We start from the raw sequence: 17615 nt of genomic DNA on the forward strand, positions 1-17615 counted from the left end.
CACAAACTGGTACCTTGGGTATCTTTAGCAGAGACAAGTCTCTTGCAAGTACTTGGATCAGGTTTCCCTGTTTGAAAATAGCTCCACACTGGTTTCAGAAGCCTTGCAAGGAGTCATGGGCACTGCCTTGCCCACTGAGTAAAAGGAACATACACCACACGTGCGGGTTTGTGATAGCAGAACAGACGACATAACGTACATGTATTACATATCAAAATTATCACAAATTTAGGGAATAAATGAATTAAGTATCGAAAGGGAAGCATTTATCATGCTATCAACATCATCTCTTGTCCATTCTCACGGTTCCAATAGGTAATCTCCGATTACCTTCCACTGCCAAGTGTCTACATACAACTCAGTACGTAACACGAGTTTTTAATTGCGAGAAACATTATCGAATGAGCTGAGATAATGTGCTTATGTTGCTAGAACAAAATGTGGGGAAAATGAGAAATGTTTTACCCCCCAAAAAAATAAGTCGGATTTCTGAGGTAAATAAGATAACGAGTAAAGAACCGACACGTTGTGAAAAAAAGTTCAGATGTGAACCAGCTTTTGGTACAAACAGCACGCAGAACATTAACAATAATACTGTTAAAACAATATTTGTTTACACAAGATTTCACATTTCAAGAGTGACATTTTAAATAAAATCGAGTTTTAGTGAAACAGGATAGAGCAAGAATATGATAGTGCTAGCTAGAGTGTTTCCATAATATAAAGGTAAATATATATTAGCGGGTTCGAGAACAAATCAGCTACACACCTGTTAGTATAAATTGAATTGTTGACTTCCTTATACAGTAATCTGATTATATACAATATATGGTGTGTGTGTGTTATACATACACACACGAAACGATTTAACTCATGTTGGCAGACGATATATTTTAGATACCAGAAGAAAACGGCGGGACTGAACTGACCGCGAGGGAACAAGACGTCATTCAAGCGAAATGCACACAGACTTCAAAAAAGAACAGACACTGGTTTGTGAGATATAAAGCGAGTACACACACACACATATATATATATATATATATATATATATACATACACACACATATTTGGATGTACAAAAGGGAGAAAGCATATTCAGTACAAGTAGCGGATTTTAATTGTTCGAAGCTAAGGATTCACTCCGTCCTTAATTTCTTGCTATATGCGATCCTTCATGTGACTAAAAGATATATAAGGATATATATGCATGTGTATACACAACACAGAGGCATTAGTAAGCCTTTCCATTTAAATTTATAAAATATTTTGTATAAGAGAAATTAAATGTTTAAAATACAACATACAAGCATATTTCGTTAGGATATATATATATATATATATATATATATATATATATATATATATATATATATATATATGAGTGAGTATCAAAATTGAACTTTCGTTACATAAGTTAATATGAATTCAACAGAAACTAGCCAATGGTCCACTGTATCTCCCATGGGACACTCATACATATGGACAGTTTTAGCCGAAATTAGCCATGTCCGAATTTTGTTTAAATACATCGACTACTTCCTCCAACCTGCACCATATTATAGGGTATATCTTGCACCGACATACATACCATTCCAAAAATACATGCAAAGCCAAAAATAAACAAATGCATCGAAGGTGTGTATATAAAGGTATATTGCAAAATGGTCAGAAACAATACAGAGTTCATCCAATGAAAGATTTTCTGGGATCTTAAAAATAAACACTAACTTATGTTTTCATGTGAATTTGTTTTGGCTGTGGCTGTGTTGCATTGATGCATTCAATGGCGAGCAAGTGGCAAAGCAACAACAAAATACTCTCAGTAACGAAGAAGAATAAAATAACCTGTGGATGGATGGATGTTGGATTGGAGAGATTTAGGGAGAGCAGAGACTCGTATATCCGATTAAGAAATCTTGCAGAAGAAACGGAACGAATATTAAACTTAGCAGCTCGATTTAGTAGCAGTGCCAAAAAAGAAAAACAAGAAAACTCTCCATTTTCGAACTCAACAAATATTCTAGCTTCTTTCGGAATTTATCCAAGAACGGATAAACAAACACTAAGCACATTATTATTTTTTATTAAAGCAAATATATTCTTAGAAATCATTTCAATGTCGATCAGTTGCTCTATCTACCTCTCTATCTACCTATCTATTCCTCAGTTGTGTTTATTCGTTGTCCAGGAGTTCCTTATTTTAAACTACATAAATAGAAACTGGAATTATCCTCGGTAGACTTCTCATTCTCAAGAGCTGCTGGTATCAGCCACGTGGAATAGTAAAGAATAACAGCTGAAGTGGTCAGTGACAAATGTAGAAATGTCTTTGAAAGTGGGGAAAATACAAGACAACCAGAGAACAAACACCTCACTTGTTATATTTATTTCTTTGTTGTTGTGGAAACTACCGAGAACTCAGACGAAAGGAGATAAAAGGAGTGAGGTTAGGGGACTATCCCATGAAATATTTTATTATTATTATTATCAATATTCTTTTAACAGAGAGCGAAAGGGTCGAAGATGATCGGAGAAATTCCTTTTTTACCTGTAGACTCGTCTGGCTTTGTCGACCTCAGGTTTAACTTCATCTTTCTTCTGCCCGGCTTTCTTCATCCCTTTTTCGAGAATTACACACAGAGCCTACCATGTCAATGTGTCAACCAGCTACAGTGCTGCGTGTGTTGGCAGTCATCGACTGTGTACGCTGTCGCGGTGTGAACAATGATGAGATATACCTATCCGACAGACGTTGTGCGACATATTTGTTTCCATAAACTCATGTGTTACTTGTCGCGGGAATCGACGAGATTCGGCGAGATCAACAAAATAAATGCGTGTGTGATGGTTGGAGTGGTTATTGTGTTGGTTCTTTTATATTCTTCCTAATAAATACAAACAACCTTCACTATAACGAAACATTTCTTTCACCAACACCTTTATGTACCCTCACAGATATTGTTGAAGCTTTTTTTTTTTCTTAACTAATTTCTGAGTTTGTTTTAATCTACACTTTGAAGTTTTGTTCAGCATAGGCTAGCTCTTAGACCACTTTTCTTACTTTCATTTTAGTTTCGCGGCTTAAGTAACGTGTGTGAATACACATACCACCCCACCGCACGTATATATATATATATATATATATATATATATATATATATATATATATATATATATATATACTCTTTTACTTGTTTCAGTCATTTGACTGCGGCCATGCTGGGGCACCGCCTTTAGTCGAGCAGATCGACCCCAGGACTTATTCTTTGTAAGCCTAGTTCTTATTCTATCGGACTCTTTTTGCCGAACCGCTAAGTTACGGGGACGTAAACACACCAGCAACGGTTGTCAAGCGAAGTTGGGGGACAAATACAGTCACACAAACATACACACACATACATATATATATACGACGGGCTTCTTTCAGTTTCCGTCTACCAAATCCACTCACAAGACACTTGCCCAAGGTGCGACGCAGTGGGACTGAACCCGGAACCATGTGGTCTGGAATTACAAACAGGGTAAAACTCAAAATATAAATATATATTTATTTAAATGTTTTTTTTAATGGCCAGAAGTTACGAAGTGACTCAAGGGCAGATAGTTCCGTACATAGTACTTATGAAACTAACTTGTCGATTAAAAATATATGTATTATTTATGTGTATATTTGTGCATGTGTATATAATGTATTTGGGTGAAATTTATATACATTTATAACATACAATTGTTTATACATACATATGTATACATGTATATGACGTGTGTGTATATACACATATGGATATAAAGATAATTCTTCGAATACCTGATGAGAATTTTTAAAAAGAATGCAAAGGACATTCAATTCTACATGCAATTATTTAGCTGGGGCTACTTGCTGGAGCCTAGCAGCGGGAAGTTTAGACAGTGTCATGTGACAACTTGCTGGGGCCTAGCAGCAGGTATAAAAAGGGGAATTTGACAAGACAGTCAGTCGGACGCTGATACTCGTTGATGCTGCATAGAAGAGGCCAGGGAATAGAAGAAAGAAAACATACACCCAACACCAGAGCTGAAGACACCTCCGAAAGGGGTGGGGGGCGCCACGTCAAAACGGTAGAGGAGTAGGGGCCGAAATTGGACGTGGTTCCTCCTGATGATGTCTTGAGCTAACTGGATCCGGTGGAGATGGAGTATATGTAATCTGGGTATACCCCCACTTTTAAATTTTGTTTTTTTTACGGAATCCTATGTTTCAGACCATGGAGAATCCGATTCTGGAAAAAAAATTTCAAAAATCTCAATTTCAAAATTTCGATTCCCCCCCCCCGGATTTTTATATAGATCCACAGGGTAAACCTAACCCTAACTCAAACCCTAACTCTAACCCTAACCCTAACCCTGACCCTAACCCTAACCCTAACCCTAACACTAGTTTTGTGAGATTTGGCTGTTATTTCTAGCATGTAAATAGCCTGCTTGGGGGGGGAATTGAAATTTTTCAAAAATTTATTTTTCAGAATCGGAATCTCCATAGCCTAAAACGTGGGATTCCGTAAAAAAAATTAATAAATAAGGGGGGGAAAGGTTCAGATTACATATAGTCCATCTCTACCCTGGATCCTATAAAGGAGCTGTTGTGGTAGCAGACCACGAAACATGGTTGAAATTCCTCAACGAACATGTGTGTTGATTGATGCCAAGTCTAAACAATTTGGCGCTTTAACTGTTTTTTTTTAATCGATGTAGAATATTTAATACGATTAAAAAACAAGAGGTACTTATTAATTTAAGCATGGATTTTCAACTTCTGTTATTTTTGTCTTTTGTTTAAAAAAAAAAATTCTTCAAATATTTGTTTTGAACGAGATTCAGAATCGACATACCAACACGAGTGTGCTACACCGATTTCATTTCAGAAAAATAGATGTTTGTTTAATGTAATTTTCAACAATTATGTTCAGATAATGATTTTGTCGGAAATTGTTGAGAAATTTTTTTTCTTCGGAGGAAGGGGAGAGGAGTTTCGGATAATTCGCAAGAGTTAACTTTATAAGTTTCAGGGGAAAATTAGCATTTTTCAATTATTTTTTCAACAAATTCTTTTCAGAAGGTGTAGATTGTGATTACATCGGAATTTAATGAGAAAGAAAAAAAAAAAACTGGAAGTTCCGAGGAAACAAAATTGATTGGTATATGTGTGTTTGCGTGTGCCTTCTTTCTGTTTGTGATCACCAAATGAAAGTGGAAATACTGACAATTCAGCAATGTCTTGACGAACTTGTCACCCATCATCATTTTTTTTTTTTTTAACTTTCTGAAAATTTCTGCTTTTTACAACGGAGATCACGATTTTGGGACACCCCCACTACAAATAATGGAACTTTTTTTTTTTAATTTTTAATTTTTCAGCCACACCCACAGTCAATTTTTAGGGATTTAAAAAAAAAAACTTTACTCGAAATTTTTGCTGTGGCTTTCACTTTAAAAAACAGAGATTATGATATTACATTCGTGGGGGGGGTGCTATTTTAAAAATAATTATCATTTAAAGCTGATTGCTTACTATTATTCTTTTCCATTTTAACTTTCTTATCATAAACCGAATATATGACAGCAATTTTTAACATTAAAGTACTTTTTCAAAGTGGAGGCGCAATGGCCCAGTGGTTAGGGCAGCGGTTATCCTCACAAGTATTTCAACTCTTCTACTTGACTGGCACCTTATTGACCCTGAAAGGATTAAAGGCAAAGCTGACCTCAGCAGGATATGAACTCACTACTACATAACACTATAGATCTTTCCTGCAATCGGACCTGGACACAATGCAACAAAGGATCACAGACTGGCAACTCAAGCTGATTGTGGACAAGTATACTACCATGCATGTTGGGAGGATAAACCCAACATCCACATACTCTGTCCACAACACTAATATCAAGAAGTGTTCTTGTGAACGTGACCTGGGCATTACTGTCAGCAGTGATCTGAGCTGGACAAAGCACATCTCTAAAATTGTTAAGAAGGCCAAGGGTGTCTTGGCACCACTCAGCAAGACCTTTATCAGCCGCTCTCCAGCAATCTATTTAAGTCTGTATATGGCTATGGTGAATTTGCGTCACCAATCTGGAACCCCTATCTTTCTCAGGACAGTGACCTCCTGAAAACTGTTCAGAGACGTGCAACCAAACAACTGTTAGCCTTGGATCACTCAATGCCTTGTGAGTGAATCTGATAGAATAAAATTGTGTGGAGGTTCAGTGTGTGTATGTGTGTGAGTATACACATACATATGTGTATGTGCATATTGTGGAGTGTGTCCCACACCACTTGACTGCCAGAATTGGTTTGATGCTGTTTCACCAAAAGGAAAAAAATAGAATAAGTGTAGCAGACTCAAAACAGAATAAGTACTTGGGGAAATATGTTCAACTAAACATTTCAAGTCAGAGAACCAACAAGTGGTTCAAGATTATCTACCAGACTCCTCCCTGATCAAAACTCGCACAGCTCTCAAATTCTGAAAGAACCTGAAAACTGTCTTGTTCCATCTTGCCAAATTTCTCTTGAAGACCCCAGTTGTATCATGTATTTCTTTCAAATGTTAACAAGGAATTACATGATACCTGTTTGGAAAATATCATAGCTAAACCTTCACCTAGATAAACTCTTTAATATCTTAGCTGTTAGTCTCATGTTCCAAATTTTATGTTATCAATGACATCGTATAGTCATTGAGAAATAACAAAACATGAAGATTCCCTTTTGAGCAGCAGGATAATGATTCTGTTGTTCCCACTAAGTGATAAGCAATTTTATAGTTTATGAATCTTAGTTCAAATATGGCCAAATTCATTTTAACCCTCCTCTCCTAGGTGTAAAATAGAAGTATTTGCCTATAACATTTAGTGGCAAAATAGTAAAAGAAGTATATAGTTGGACAATATATCAGAGCTGTCCAACTGTATTTCATTGAAACTATGAAAGCACAAAAAACCTTTTCTCTTCTATGACATATACATCTATTAACTCTATAGTTTTCACTGATGAAATATTATAGTGTAGAAACATCAGCCTGGGAACTGATAAGTGTGGAAGACTGCGTACATACCAAACCCGGGAGCTTACTGAGATACCTATCTCAAAGTAAGGAACCCTTGCTAGCGTCAGTTAGGAATAAAGGCATAGTGAAAGCAGAGAAAGAGAGAAAAACAAAGCAAGAAGTACAAAAAGAATATGAAGAAGGTGGTGCACCAGCATGACCGCAGCCACTTGGCTGAAACACATAAATAAATAAATACAACAAGGGGCTACATAATCAATTCCATGTAGAAGTTGCTGGAAAATATAGGTAGGACTGGCTGCACAAGACCAAGCTTTGGCTCACTGTGCCGCATCTGTAATAGAGTGGATGAAACCATTGCCCATATCGTGAACAAATGTCCTAGACTTGCTCGAAACCATTACGAGTTGTGGCAACGATGATGTAGTGAAAGTGTTACATTGGAAACTATGCAAAAAGTGGGGTCTAGAGAGAGAGGCAAGATGTGGTAGGATTAGAAACCGGAGCGTGGTGGAATCAGAGACCTGCAAAATCCTGTAGGATTTTCCAATCCAAACAGATCAGATGCTAGAGCATAACAAACCAGACCTAGTGGTGATGGATAAGGTGCACCACATACGTTATATAATTGATGTTACATGCCCCTTTGACCCACAAATAGTTAAGAAGGAAGGTGAAAAAATATATACAATCCTCTTAAGTATGAAATAGGCTGGCTATGGAAAATAAAGAGGGTGAAGATAGTGCCAATTATTGTTGGATCCTTTAGGATAGCATCATAAGGCATCAAGAGGAATATAAAGGAAATTGGAATAAAATGTCCAGTAGAACTGTTACAAAAGGTGTGCCTTCTTGGCACAGCCAGAATAATCAGGAAAGTATTAGTTGAAAAGAACAGATCGCATGGTACTGAAGGTTGTAGGCAGCAAGCCTGCTACACATACAAGACTCCAGGAGTTCCAATAATAAAATGAAAGTCAATGCAACAATGTAAATAGTTGTTTGTAAAGGAAACGTTTCTTCTGTTTAGAATGTTGTTCTACAAATATGCAACGCTGTTATTTAAACGTATAGCATTAATTCATTAAAGAATATTCCCATGCGTTTCAGTACATTGCTTCTATGCCCACCTGTGTCACTAACTTATCTTTAAAGCTAATCCTGTCATGAATCAGAAAAATACATAGGAGTAATGCGCGTCTTCAGGTTCCTTTGGTTACGTTGATGACAGACAAGTGTCTTTAGCAATGTTACACCTTTTCTCACGAGAAGAATTAGAGTAATTCAGTACTACAAGCCACCGAATTATATTTCCAATCCACAGCACTGCTGCTGCAGTGAATTATACACCCTCGTTCTTCGGCGAAAGTAAAGAATACGCACACCCGGTGTTTAGGGTTAGGGTTTTTGTTACGCCGAAAACGAGTGGTGTACGTATTCTTTACCTCTGCCTCGTCTTTTCCGTATCTCCATTGAGCTATGTCTACATGACAATTTAAAGTTGAATATCTCACAAATCTTTAACATACTCAACAGTATTAAATGCGTGATTGTTTTCCCTAAAAGAATGACCGCCTATCTGAAACGTCTCACGTCTCCTAAACGGAATACGAACTTATTTATACTAGCAAACATTTACTGATTCCACTCCATAAAGTTTTAAAGGATTCTAGTCTTTATATTCCACTCCATAAGTTTAAAAGGATTCTAGTCTTTATATAAAATATAAAACAGTAATATATCGGAATTTATTTATTTTATCTATTATCTTCTTGCAGTTTGTGTTTTCCTGGTGTAAAAAAAAAAACCTTATGCAAATGAGCGCCAAAATTATTGACAAATTTGTATTTCCAAACGCAGAACAATAACATCACGATCACATTTCCATTTCAAAAGCTAACTCAAATACAATTCTATAAATCGAAAATAATTTTCGGCACTGTCATGCTATTAGCTGTCAGAAGTGAAAGTGCTCACTGCTAGTGAAGTATCTGCCTGTCTGCCTGTCTGTTGCTGGCCTGTCGATTCTTTGGCTACTGACAGCTAATACCATGACTGGCCGGAGCGAGCTATATGTCTGTCTGTCTGTCTGACTCTCTCTCTCTCTATCTATCTATTACTCGAAAGTTCGCGCGTCCGCGCTAGCTAGTCGTGAGTAGAAAATACAAATTTAATATAAAAACATATTTCCTGAAATTGCAAATTATTTAAAATATAAAAATATAATTTTCAACAGAGAGAATTTATCAAAATAGAAAACAAATGAAGTTTGAAGTTTTAAAATAATAGGATCGACCACTCACGACTAGCTAGCGCGGACGCGCGAACTTTCGAGTAATAGATAGATAGATAGAGAGAGAGAGAGAGAGACAGACAGATAGCTCGCTCCGGCCAGTCATGGTATTAGCTGTCAGTAGCCAAAGAATCGACAGGCATACAGGCAGACAGACAGACAGATACTTCACTAGCAGTGAGCACTTTCACTTCTGACAGCTAATAGCATGATAGTGCCTAATTTTCTTTTTCATTGTAATCTGAAATTGTTTTCTGATTTCATAAAAGAAAGTAACAAACAAAAGATATTTATTAATCGGCCTTATTAGCGTGTAATTTAGGGTTGTCTCCCCTAAATAAAATAATCTCTAGAGTTAATTCCCTTGCACTATAAACTTATCGTAATTTTGTTTCAGCAACGCAATTGTTTGAATTTGATAAATTTATTGTTTTTACACTGATATTTATCAAATTATTTGTTTGATTTTTAATTTTGGATTTAGAAAGGGGAGCAATATATTAAAAAAATTAGTGGTTAACATGTTTTCTGTGTGATATTCCCAAAAGTCTCCTGAAACATTCATCTCCGTAGCTTGAATTCTTCTTTCTCTTTCTGCTGTCAGTGTCCATGTCTCACAGACGTACAGAAATATTGAGATCATCATCCTAATTTTGGAGCTCAGTGAGATATTTCTGTCTTTCCACAGTCTTCTGAATTTGGTCATTGCTGCGGTTGTTTTGGCAATGCAGGATATTACTTCAGGCTTGGAACCTTGGATACTTACTAACACCCCAAGATATTGTATCACAAACGAGGAAGTGAAAAGAAAAATAAAGCAAACAATAGGGCCCTATAAGGAACTTCTTACCACAGTAAAGAAATACAAGCTCAGGTGGTTTGGGCATGTCACCTGCTCATCAGGGATGGCCAAAATAATCTTTCAGGTAACAGTAAAAAATGGCAGACAGAAAAGGTGGTAAAATAACAATCTGTGAGTGGACAGGTTAAAAATGAGAGGCAGAAGACAGAGATGGGTGAAGGGATATGGTTGCAAAATCATTAGTGGTACCCCAGCGGTCAGTGAGACGATGGGATAGGTAATATGAGGCGGTGAATTGGCAAAGTTGTAAGAGCATAAGGAGAAATGCCTCACATGTTTGTTCTGGCTCATTGAGTACTAAGTTCAAATCCCACTGAGATGAATTTTGCCTTTCACCTTCACTGATTGGTAGAACTGTTTGAGCCTCAGACAAAATGGTTTGTAGTATTTATTCCAGTTTTTTGCCTTTTGAATTCTTGGGTAGTAGACTTAATCCGTTACCTGTTTTAACACCATCGCCTGGTCCTTAGGTGTCTTTAAGCAGAATTCACTCTGTGGCTAGCATTTAGGCCAGATTTAGGGTTTGAGGATAACGCCTGACTCCCTCCTGGCCTACCACTAGCTTAGAAAGCACTGAAATGGGGGTCAAGGACACCGATCTCCTCCCTTTCCTGAAGAAGTTTTTTTTTTAAAGGCGTGACTGTGTGGTAAGAAGCTTGCTTCCCAACCACATGGTCCTGAGTTTAACCCCACTGCGTGGCACCTTGGGCAAGTGTCTTCTACTATAGCCTCAGACTGACCAAAGCCTTGTGAGTGGATCTGGTGGATGGAAACTGAAAGAAACCCATCGTTGATACACACACATATATGTATGTATACATGTATGAATGAATCTATATGTGTCTATGTTTGTCCCCCTACCACCACTTGACAACTGGTGTTGGTATGTTTACATCTCCGTAACAGCGGTTTATCAACAAAGACCAGTAGAATAAGAACCATACTTTAAAAAAAATATTAAGTCCTGGATGAGCAGGCGACATGGGGTTGATTTGTTCAACTAAAAACGCTTCAAGGCAGTGCCCCAGCATGAACAGTCACTCAAAAGTATCCTCAAATGGAGATATACTGATCTTATCTCTTTCAAAAGCAACAAAACACAAATGTTACTCATATCAAGAAAATATCATCACACCCAAACCTCATTTAAGCATGGGCCACACTCAGCTAGAACCTACACTGTAACTCCAATTGTTGGATCTCACAATTGGATCTAAGGTTCTCTCTTAGTAAAAAGAAAATCCTGAACATAGTTAGGACTGGATGCATCCAAATGGCTGGCCCTTCTTGTCAGGATCAGAAGATACTTAATCTTCCAACAGTTATTGATACTCTACAAAATTCAGATGAGGATCACAATTGAATATTGGTGTCTTGGATTCATCTGGTTGTTGCACATACAGACACTTTACACAGCTTCCAGAAAAGAGCCACCTGAATGACTGGCATAAAGTCATTCAGCCTCAGGCTCACAAGCATAGGCTAATCATATTCAGACAGTTTAGACTGGAAGAATCCAAACTTGTTTCTCTTCAAAAATTACCATTTAGGAGAATTGAAAAGCAAGTAAAACACTTCTCAACTTCCTAAGACTGCTGCTGTTTATCCTTTTACAGGTTGATGTGCTGTGCCAATGAAAGTTAAGAGCCATGATAATGGAAGCAGCACTGAAGATATGAACACTAAGGCTTTGACTGGTAACCTAGCAACCTATTAGCATGGTTATCTTCATCAGTTTTTTACTGATTCCACAGAGTTGGCTGCATTCATGCTGTTATTATTTCCTCAAAATAATTCACCTGGTGCTTTAAAAGTTAAGTGCCTGTCACTAAGTATGTAATAACATAAAAAGGATGATTTACAAACGAATGAGACTGTGGGATAAAATTAAAATATTTTCTTTGTAAAATCTGTTTTTTTTTTATTATTATTCATTCATCCGATTTTCCAAACAAATGTTTTGAATATCATCCTGAATCTCATATGCAAAGTTGAACCTATATTACATGCTTCAATACACTAAAAACATTTTAAGCATATTTTCTTGAGTTTCTGCTGATGATATTATGGTGTATCTAATTCATTTGTGCATCTTATATGCCGTCAAATATGGTTTGTTTAATAAATTGAACAAAAAAATTTTGCAGGCACGTGCCATTTTTACTATAAACAATTCAGCAATGAAGTTGGTGAGAGAAATGCCATTATTTCAGTAAACTGAGGCAAAGTAGTTTTATACACCATTCTATCTTTTGTTGAGGAATACTGTGTTTGAAAATATTTTCTGTTGTGATATGTCAAATTTACTGAGCAACATGGCTTTAGAAAATGCCAAGTGGTAGGTATTTAACATCATCACTGGAATAAGCATGAATTTTAATTTCACAGTGAAAGAGTTAAACAAGTTGTCATCTATGCATCTTTACCCAGTTTCACACAACCATCTTGTCCTTGAACAGAGGCGTATCCAGATTCCAAAGTTAGCAGGAATAAGCACATAAAAAAAAGCACGATGACACATACCAAAAATATAAAATTATTTCTTTTATTTTATGTGAAATATTTCATTAGTTACAGTGTATGTAATTGTATTTTACTTTCATTAATTTCATGTTTCAGTAACAATGTCATTATGTATAAAATAGGAGATAGGAAGGAGAAAATATGATAAAACAACATCTATTTCCTTCTTGCCTTTTGTCGTATTTTCTCACAACCTATCATCCTGTTTTAGCTAGTTATGCCATGTGGGCAGAGCCTGAGGATTGTGTAAAGGCACCAGATGTGCTATAAAATGCTGAGTTTTAACAAATTGTTAAAAAGACACAAATTTTGAAATATGTGTTCGGTGGGAGTGGTCACTCCCCTTGCTCCCCTATTAACTATGTCAGTGCCCTTGAGTGTCTTTAGCAGAACCCCCACTACTGCAAGCACTTCAGCTTTAGGCTAAATAGATATCTGGATAGTAATCCACGAGCTATTTTTACTGTTTCTTTCATTTATGCCAGTCTCTGAAGCTCTGCAAAGTTCAACATTGTTGTTCTTTCTCCCCTGACTACATTTTTATGGTTTAGTCAGAGAAGAAAGGATATCAGACATGAATTTAAAAAGTCACACTATAACAGCAGCAACACAGTTTGAACTAATAACATGGATCAAATATTGGGGAGAAATCTAAGGCAAGTCATAAAAAAGTACGCCAAGTCACCAAATGCAATATAGAAGGGAATGTTGCGTGTGAGCTTGTTAAATAAAAAATATATATTATCATTATCATCATTGTTTAATGTCCACCTTCCATGCAGGCATGGGTTGGATGGTTTGACAGGAGCTAGACAGGTAGAAAACTATCTCAGGCTACTGTGTCTGTTTTAGCAGGTTCTTATGGTTGCATGTCCTTCCTAACACCAACCACTCAGAGTGGACCGAGTGCTTTTTACATGGCACCAGCACAGGCGAGGTCAGTTTTGGCAAGATTTTTACAGCTGGATGCCTTTACAGCGTACTGTTCCATGATGGCAAGACAACAAAAAAAGTACTCCATCTGGTGAGAGATAGATATTATTTGATAGACACAGTATGTATACTTTTATGAGCTACTAATAGTTTCATGCAATGAAAACAACTCAGACAGCATTTTATATAACATCTGGTGCCTTTACACAATCCTCAGGCTCTACCCACATGGCATAACTAGCTAAAACAGGATGATAGGTTGTGAGAAAATATGATAAAAAGCAAGAAGGAAGTAGATGTTGTTTTATCATATTTTCTCTCCATCCTATTGTCATATTTTAGCTTGTTATGCCATGTGGGCAGAGCCTGAGGATTGCATAGAGGCACCAGACATATAAAATGCTGTCTGAGTTGTTTTTCATTGCATGAAACTATTAGTAGCTCATAAAAAATATATACTATATTTCTTAAATAATAATTAGATTTATATATTTGAAAGCTGTTAAAATGCATTAGAGATATGTTTGTTATGAATGAATATAAAGATGAGCATATTTAATACAGGTGTATCTCTGTCATCTGTTTTAAGTGCTTATGTGTAAAAGAGCTATATATAAGAATTGTGTGTTTGCTAAATATATATCAGTTTTGCTGTTTCCTATGATGTACATGTGAAAAGGAGAATTAGCATGATAGTAAATGTGAATATGAGAGAGAGCTAAGAATATAGAATATATCCTTTATCACCTTTGGTGAGGTAGAGCTTCAGAAACATTAAGACAACTCTGTATAGAAATCCAAATTGAAACTTATTTATCAAAGATATGTTGGATGTTCCTGAATGTTCTGTTTGCATTTTTGTGTGAAAATAAAGGCAGGTCTTTGAAGTTAACCAACAATTTACCACAACCATTACAAGATATGATTGGTTGAAATAAACATCAGAAAGTGTTTGCTGCCTGCGAAGGTTGCTTAGCACATGGAACTTTGGCTAAAAACAACACCATAGTCTAGATCAGTGATCCTCAACTGGGGTCCATATAAGATTTTTGGAGGCCCAAGCAACAAAATTATAAATCAGGGATCCATAATAGTATTTTAAGGACCTCTGAAAAAATTCTGCTTTAAATGTATCTATTGGTGTATATTGCAAGAAACAGCTATGTTCCTTTCTCTAACATTTTATGCAGTTCAACCTACATAAGTTAATGTGTGAAAAACAAAATAAGAATTTTGAAAGAAGTATCTATAAAATTAGTTTTTATACATTGAATAGCTATGGGTGTCCACCAGAATAAAATAGTAATCAAAGGGGTCCATAGATAAAAAAAAAAAAAAGATGGTTGAGAACCTCTGATCTAGACAGAGCTATGAGAAGTTTGATTTGAATGAAACTGATGACAAGCTATCAATAAACTGAAAGTAATCTGAGACAGCATAACAAACAAGGTTTGAAAATATTAGGAAACTTTTTATCTGACAGTAAAACGTTAAGTGATACATTAACCTAAATCCTGCTCTTAAACACCACTGAAGCTTACTTGATAAATGATACATAACATTGTAAAGCAAAATAATATAACAATGCTTTATTGAGTTATATTTAAAAGTGTAGAGTCCTTATTTGTATGAAATGAAATACACATTGCTAATTGTTTTAGAAGTTATGTCTGACAGAGCATAGTATAAAAATCTAGACAACATGGAGATATTCATTAACTTAACTTATTATTATTTATTATTATTATTATTATTATTATTATTATTATTGTTCAGTAGTTTTATTTTTATAACGTGCTTTCACTTCACTACCGAGCGCAGCTCTGTGCGCCTTGGGCATGTGCTGTGGTTTGCTGTGGTGCTCTTATGTTTACTGTATTGAAAGTGTTTTGCGTAGAATGTGTGCAGTACCCAGTAGTGCAATTTTCTGTATGTTATATATATTTGTAAGTCCTGGTATTTTTGTTATGTATTTGTCTGAATATTTTTTTATTATACCTAAGGCACCTACTATGATAGGAATTGTTTCTGTTTTTCGATTCCACATTCGAGTTATCTCTATTTCCAGGTCTTTGTATTTTGAAAGTTTTTCCATTTCTTTTAGAGAAACGTTGTCATCTGCTGGTATTGATACATCAATTAGAAAGCATTTTTTTTCTTTTTCTTCTTCTTCTTCTTCTTCTTATTATTATTATTAATATTAATAATAATAATAAGGTGGCAAGCTGGTAGAGTTGTTAGCATGCCAGACCAGATGCTTGGCAGCCTTTCTTCCAGCTTTAGTTCTAAGTTCAAATTCCACCAAGGTCGACTTTGCCTTCCAAGGTTGATAAAATAAGTATCAGTTGAAGTGTTTTTAACACACACTTTGTGTATGTGTGTTTGATTTTGTTTATATACCTTGAGCTGTTTCTAATTCATATTGAATGGAGACGTGTAGATTTGTGCTGCACCCAAGAAGTAAGGTGGAGAGGAAGTTCTGCTAAGTTTCTCACAGGCAAAGAACATAGCTATAAGATTTTCTGGGAAGAAAACACTGATGGGGTTGAGGGCGTGGGTATACTCCTTGCAGAGAAATGGGTTGATAAAGTAATCGAGGTTGTCAGAATCTGCCATGGAATACTTAAGCTTAGACTAGTGCTTGAACATGGATTAGCAAACAATATCTCAGCCTATACCTCTCAGCCAGGGCTACCTGATGAATAGAAAGACCGATTATATGACAAACTACTTTGTTGACAAATGACAGGGACCTTCTCTTTGTGGCTGGTGACTTCACCGGGCATGTTGGACAACATCCAAGGAGCTTCCATGGAGTACATGGTGTACATATGTACATGGTGGCAAAGGATTTGGTTCATGCAACGAGGAGGGAACCAGGCTGCTGGAATTCTGTGATGCAGTTGATCTTATGATCTGTAATACTAACTTCAGGAAACCTGCCAGTCACCTGTTCACCTACTAGTCTGGTGGGCGCACTAGTCAAATTGACTACATTCTTACCAGGAAACGGGAAAGATGGCTACTCATAAATGCCAAAACTTTCCAAGGTGAAGAATGCATCCCACAACATAGGTTAATAGCAACTTCAGGATCTGGGCTAAATGGTTGCCCAGAAGATGACCAGCATAGAAAAGAATGATCTGGAAGCATAAGAATCTTCTGAATGGACAGAGATTTAGAGAAATATTACTTGAAGCTTTTGATGAAAAAGAGGAGGATATAGCATCATGTAATGTGGAGAACAACTGGAGGTTCCTATGGGACAACTTGTTGAGGGCTACTGACCAGATCTGTGGCTGATGCAGAGCCCCTTCTTGACCTAAGGTAACGTGGTGGTGGAACAATGTAGTTGACAGGGCCATTAGGGAAAAGAAACAGGCATGGAAGGCCTGGAAGTGTGGTGATAGCAGAAAACTGTATCAGATCATCAGAAGGGAGGCTAGGAGACAGGTTTACTTAGCCAGTGGGGAAGCAGATAAGAAAAAATTTACCAATGTTCTGCATCATGAGGACCAGAGACTTGAAGTGTTTCATATTGCAAGATAGTGTATGAGAGAGAATTGTGATATCATAGGAGTCCTCAGCTCCCTCTTATTCATCATAGTCCTCCAGGCAATAACAGAGGAATTCAAGACAGGCTGCCCCTGGGAGCTTCTCTATGCTGATGACATTGCTCTAGTAGCTGAGTCACTTCCAGAACTATAGTAGAAGTTTCAGGTATGGAAGCAAGGTCTAGAATTGAAGGGCCATAGAGTCAATCTAGCAAAAACCAAAGTCTTAGTAAGTAGGAAGGCAAACACATCACATATCTCTTCAGGTAGATGGCCTTTCACAATCCCTTCAGGTAAAAAAGGCGTATTTAAAAATTCTATAAGATGTACCAGGTGAAAGCTATGGACACATAAGAGGTGCAGCAGTATCAAAGGAAGGTTAACTGGGAAGATAGCTTTTG

At 36.6% G+C, this 17615-nt stretch overlaps 1 protein-coding gene across 6 annotated transcripts in view; it reads right to left on the reverse strand.

Moving 5' to 3' along the window:
- Positions 1–2791, reverse strand: part of LOC106881821 (nonsense-mediated mRNA decay factor SMG5) — a 1052345-nt gene extending 1049554 nt beyond the window's left edge. For all 6 annotated transcript variants that reach the window (XR_016242357.1, XR_016242356.1, XM_089354248.1 and 3 more), the window contains exon 1: positions 2552–2791. Coding sequence is in view for 4 of the 6 variants with exons in the window: in XM_089354248.1 (XP_089210374.1) it covers positions 2552–2619 (68 nt within the window). In the remaining 2 variants the exon portion in view is untranslated. The remainder of the gene's footprint in view (positions 1–2551) is intronic.
- Positions 2792–17615: the final 14824 nt, after the last annotated feature.

This window comes from Octopus bimaculoides, chromosome 6 (genome assembly GCF_046866305.1).
Source record: "Octopus bimaculoides isolate indiv1 chromosome 6, ASM4686630v1, whole genome shotgun sequence".
Classification (NCBI taxonomy): domain Eukaryota; kingdom Metazoa; phylum Mollusca; class Cephalopoda; order Octopoda; family Octopodidae; genus Octopus; species Octopus bimaculoides.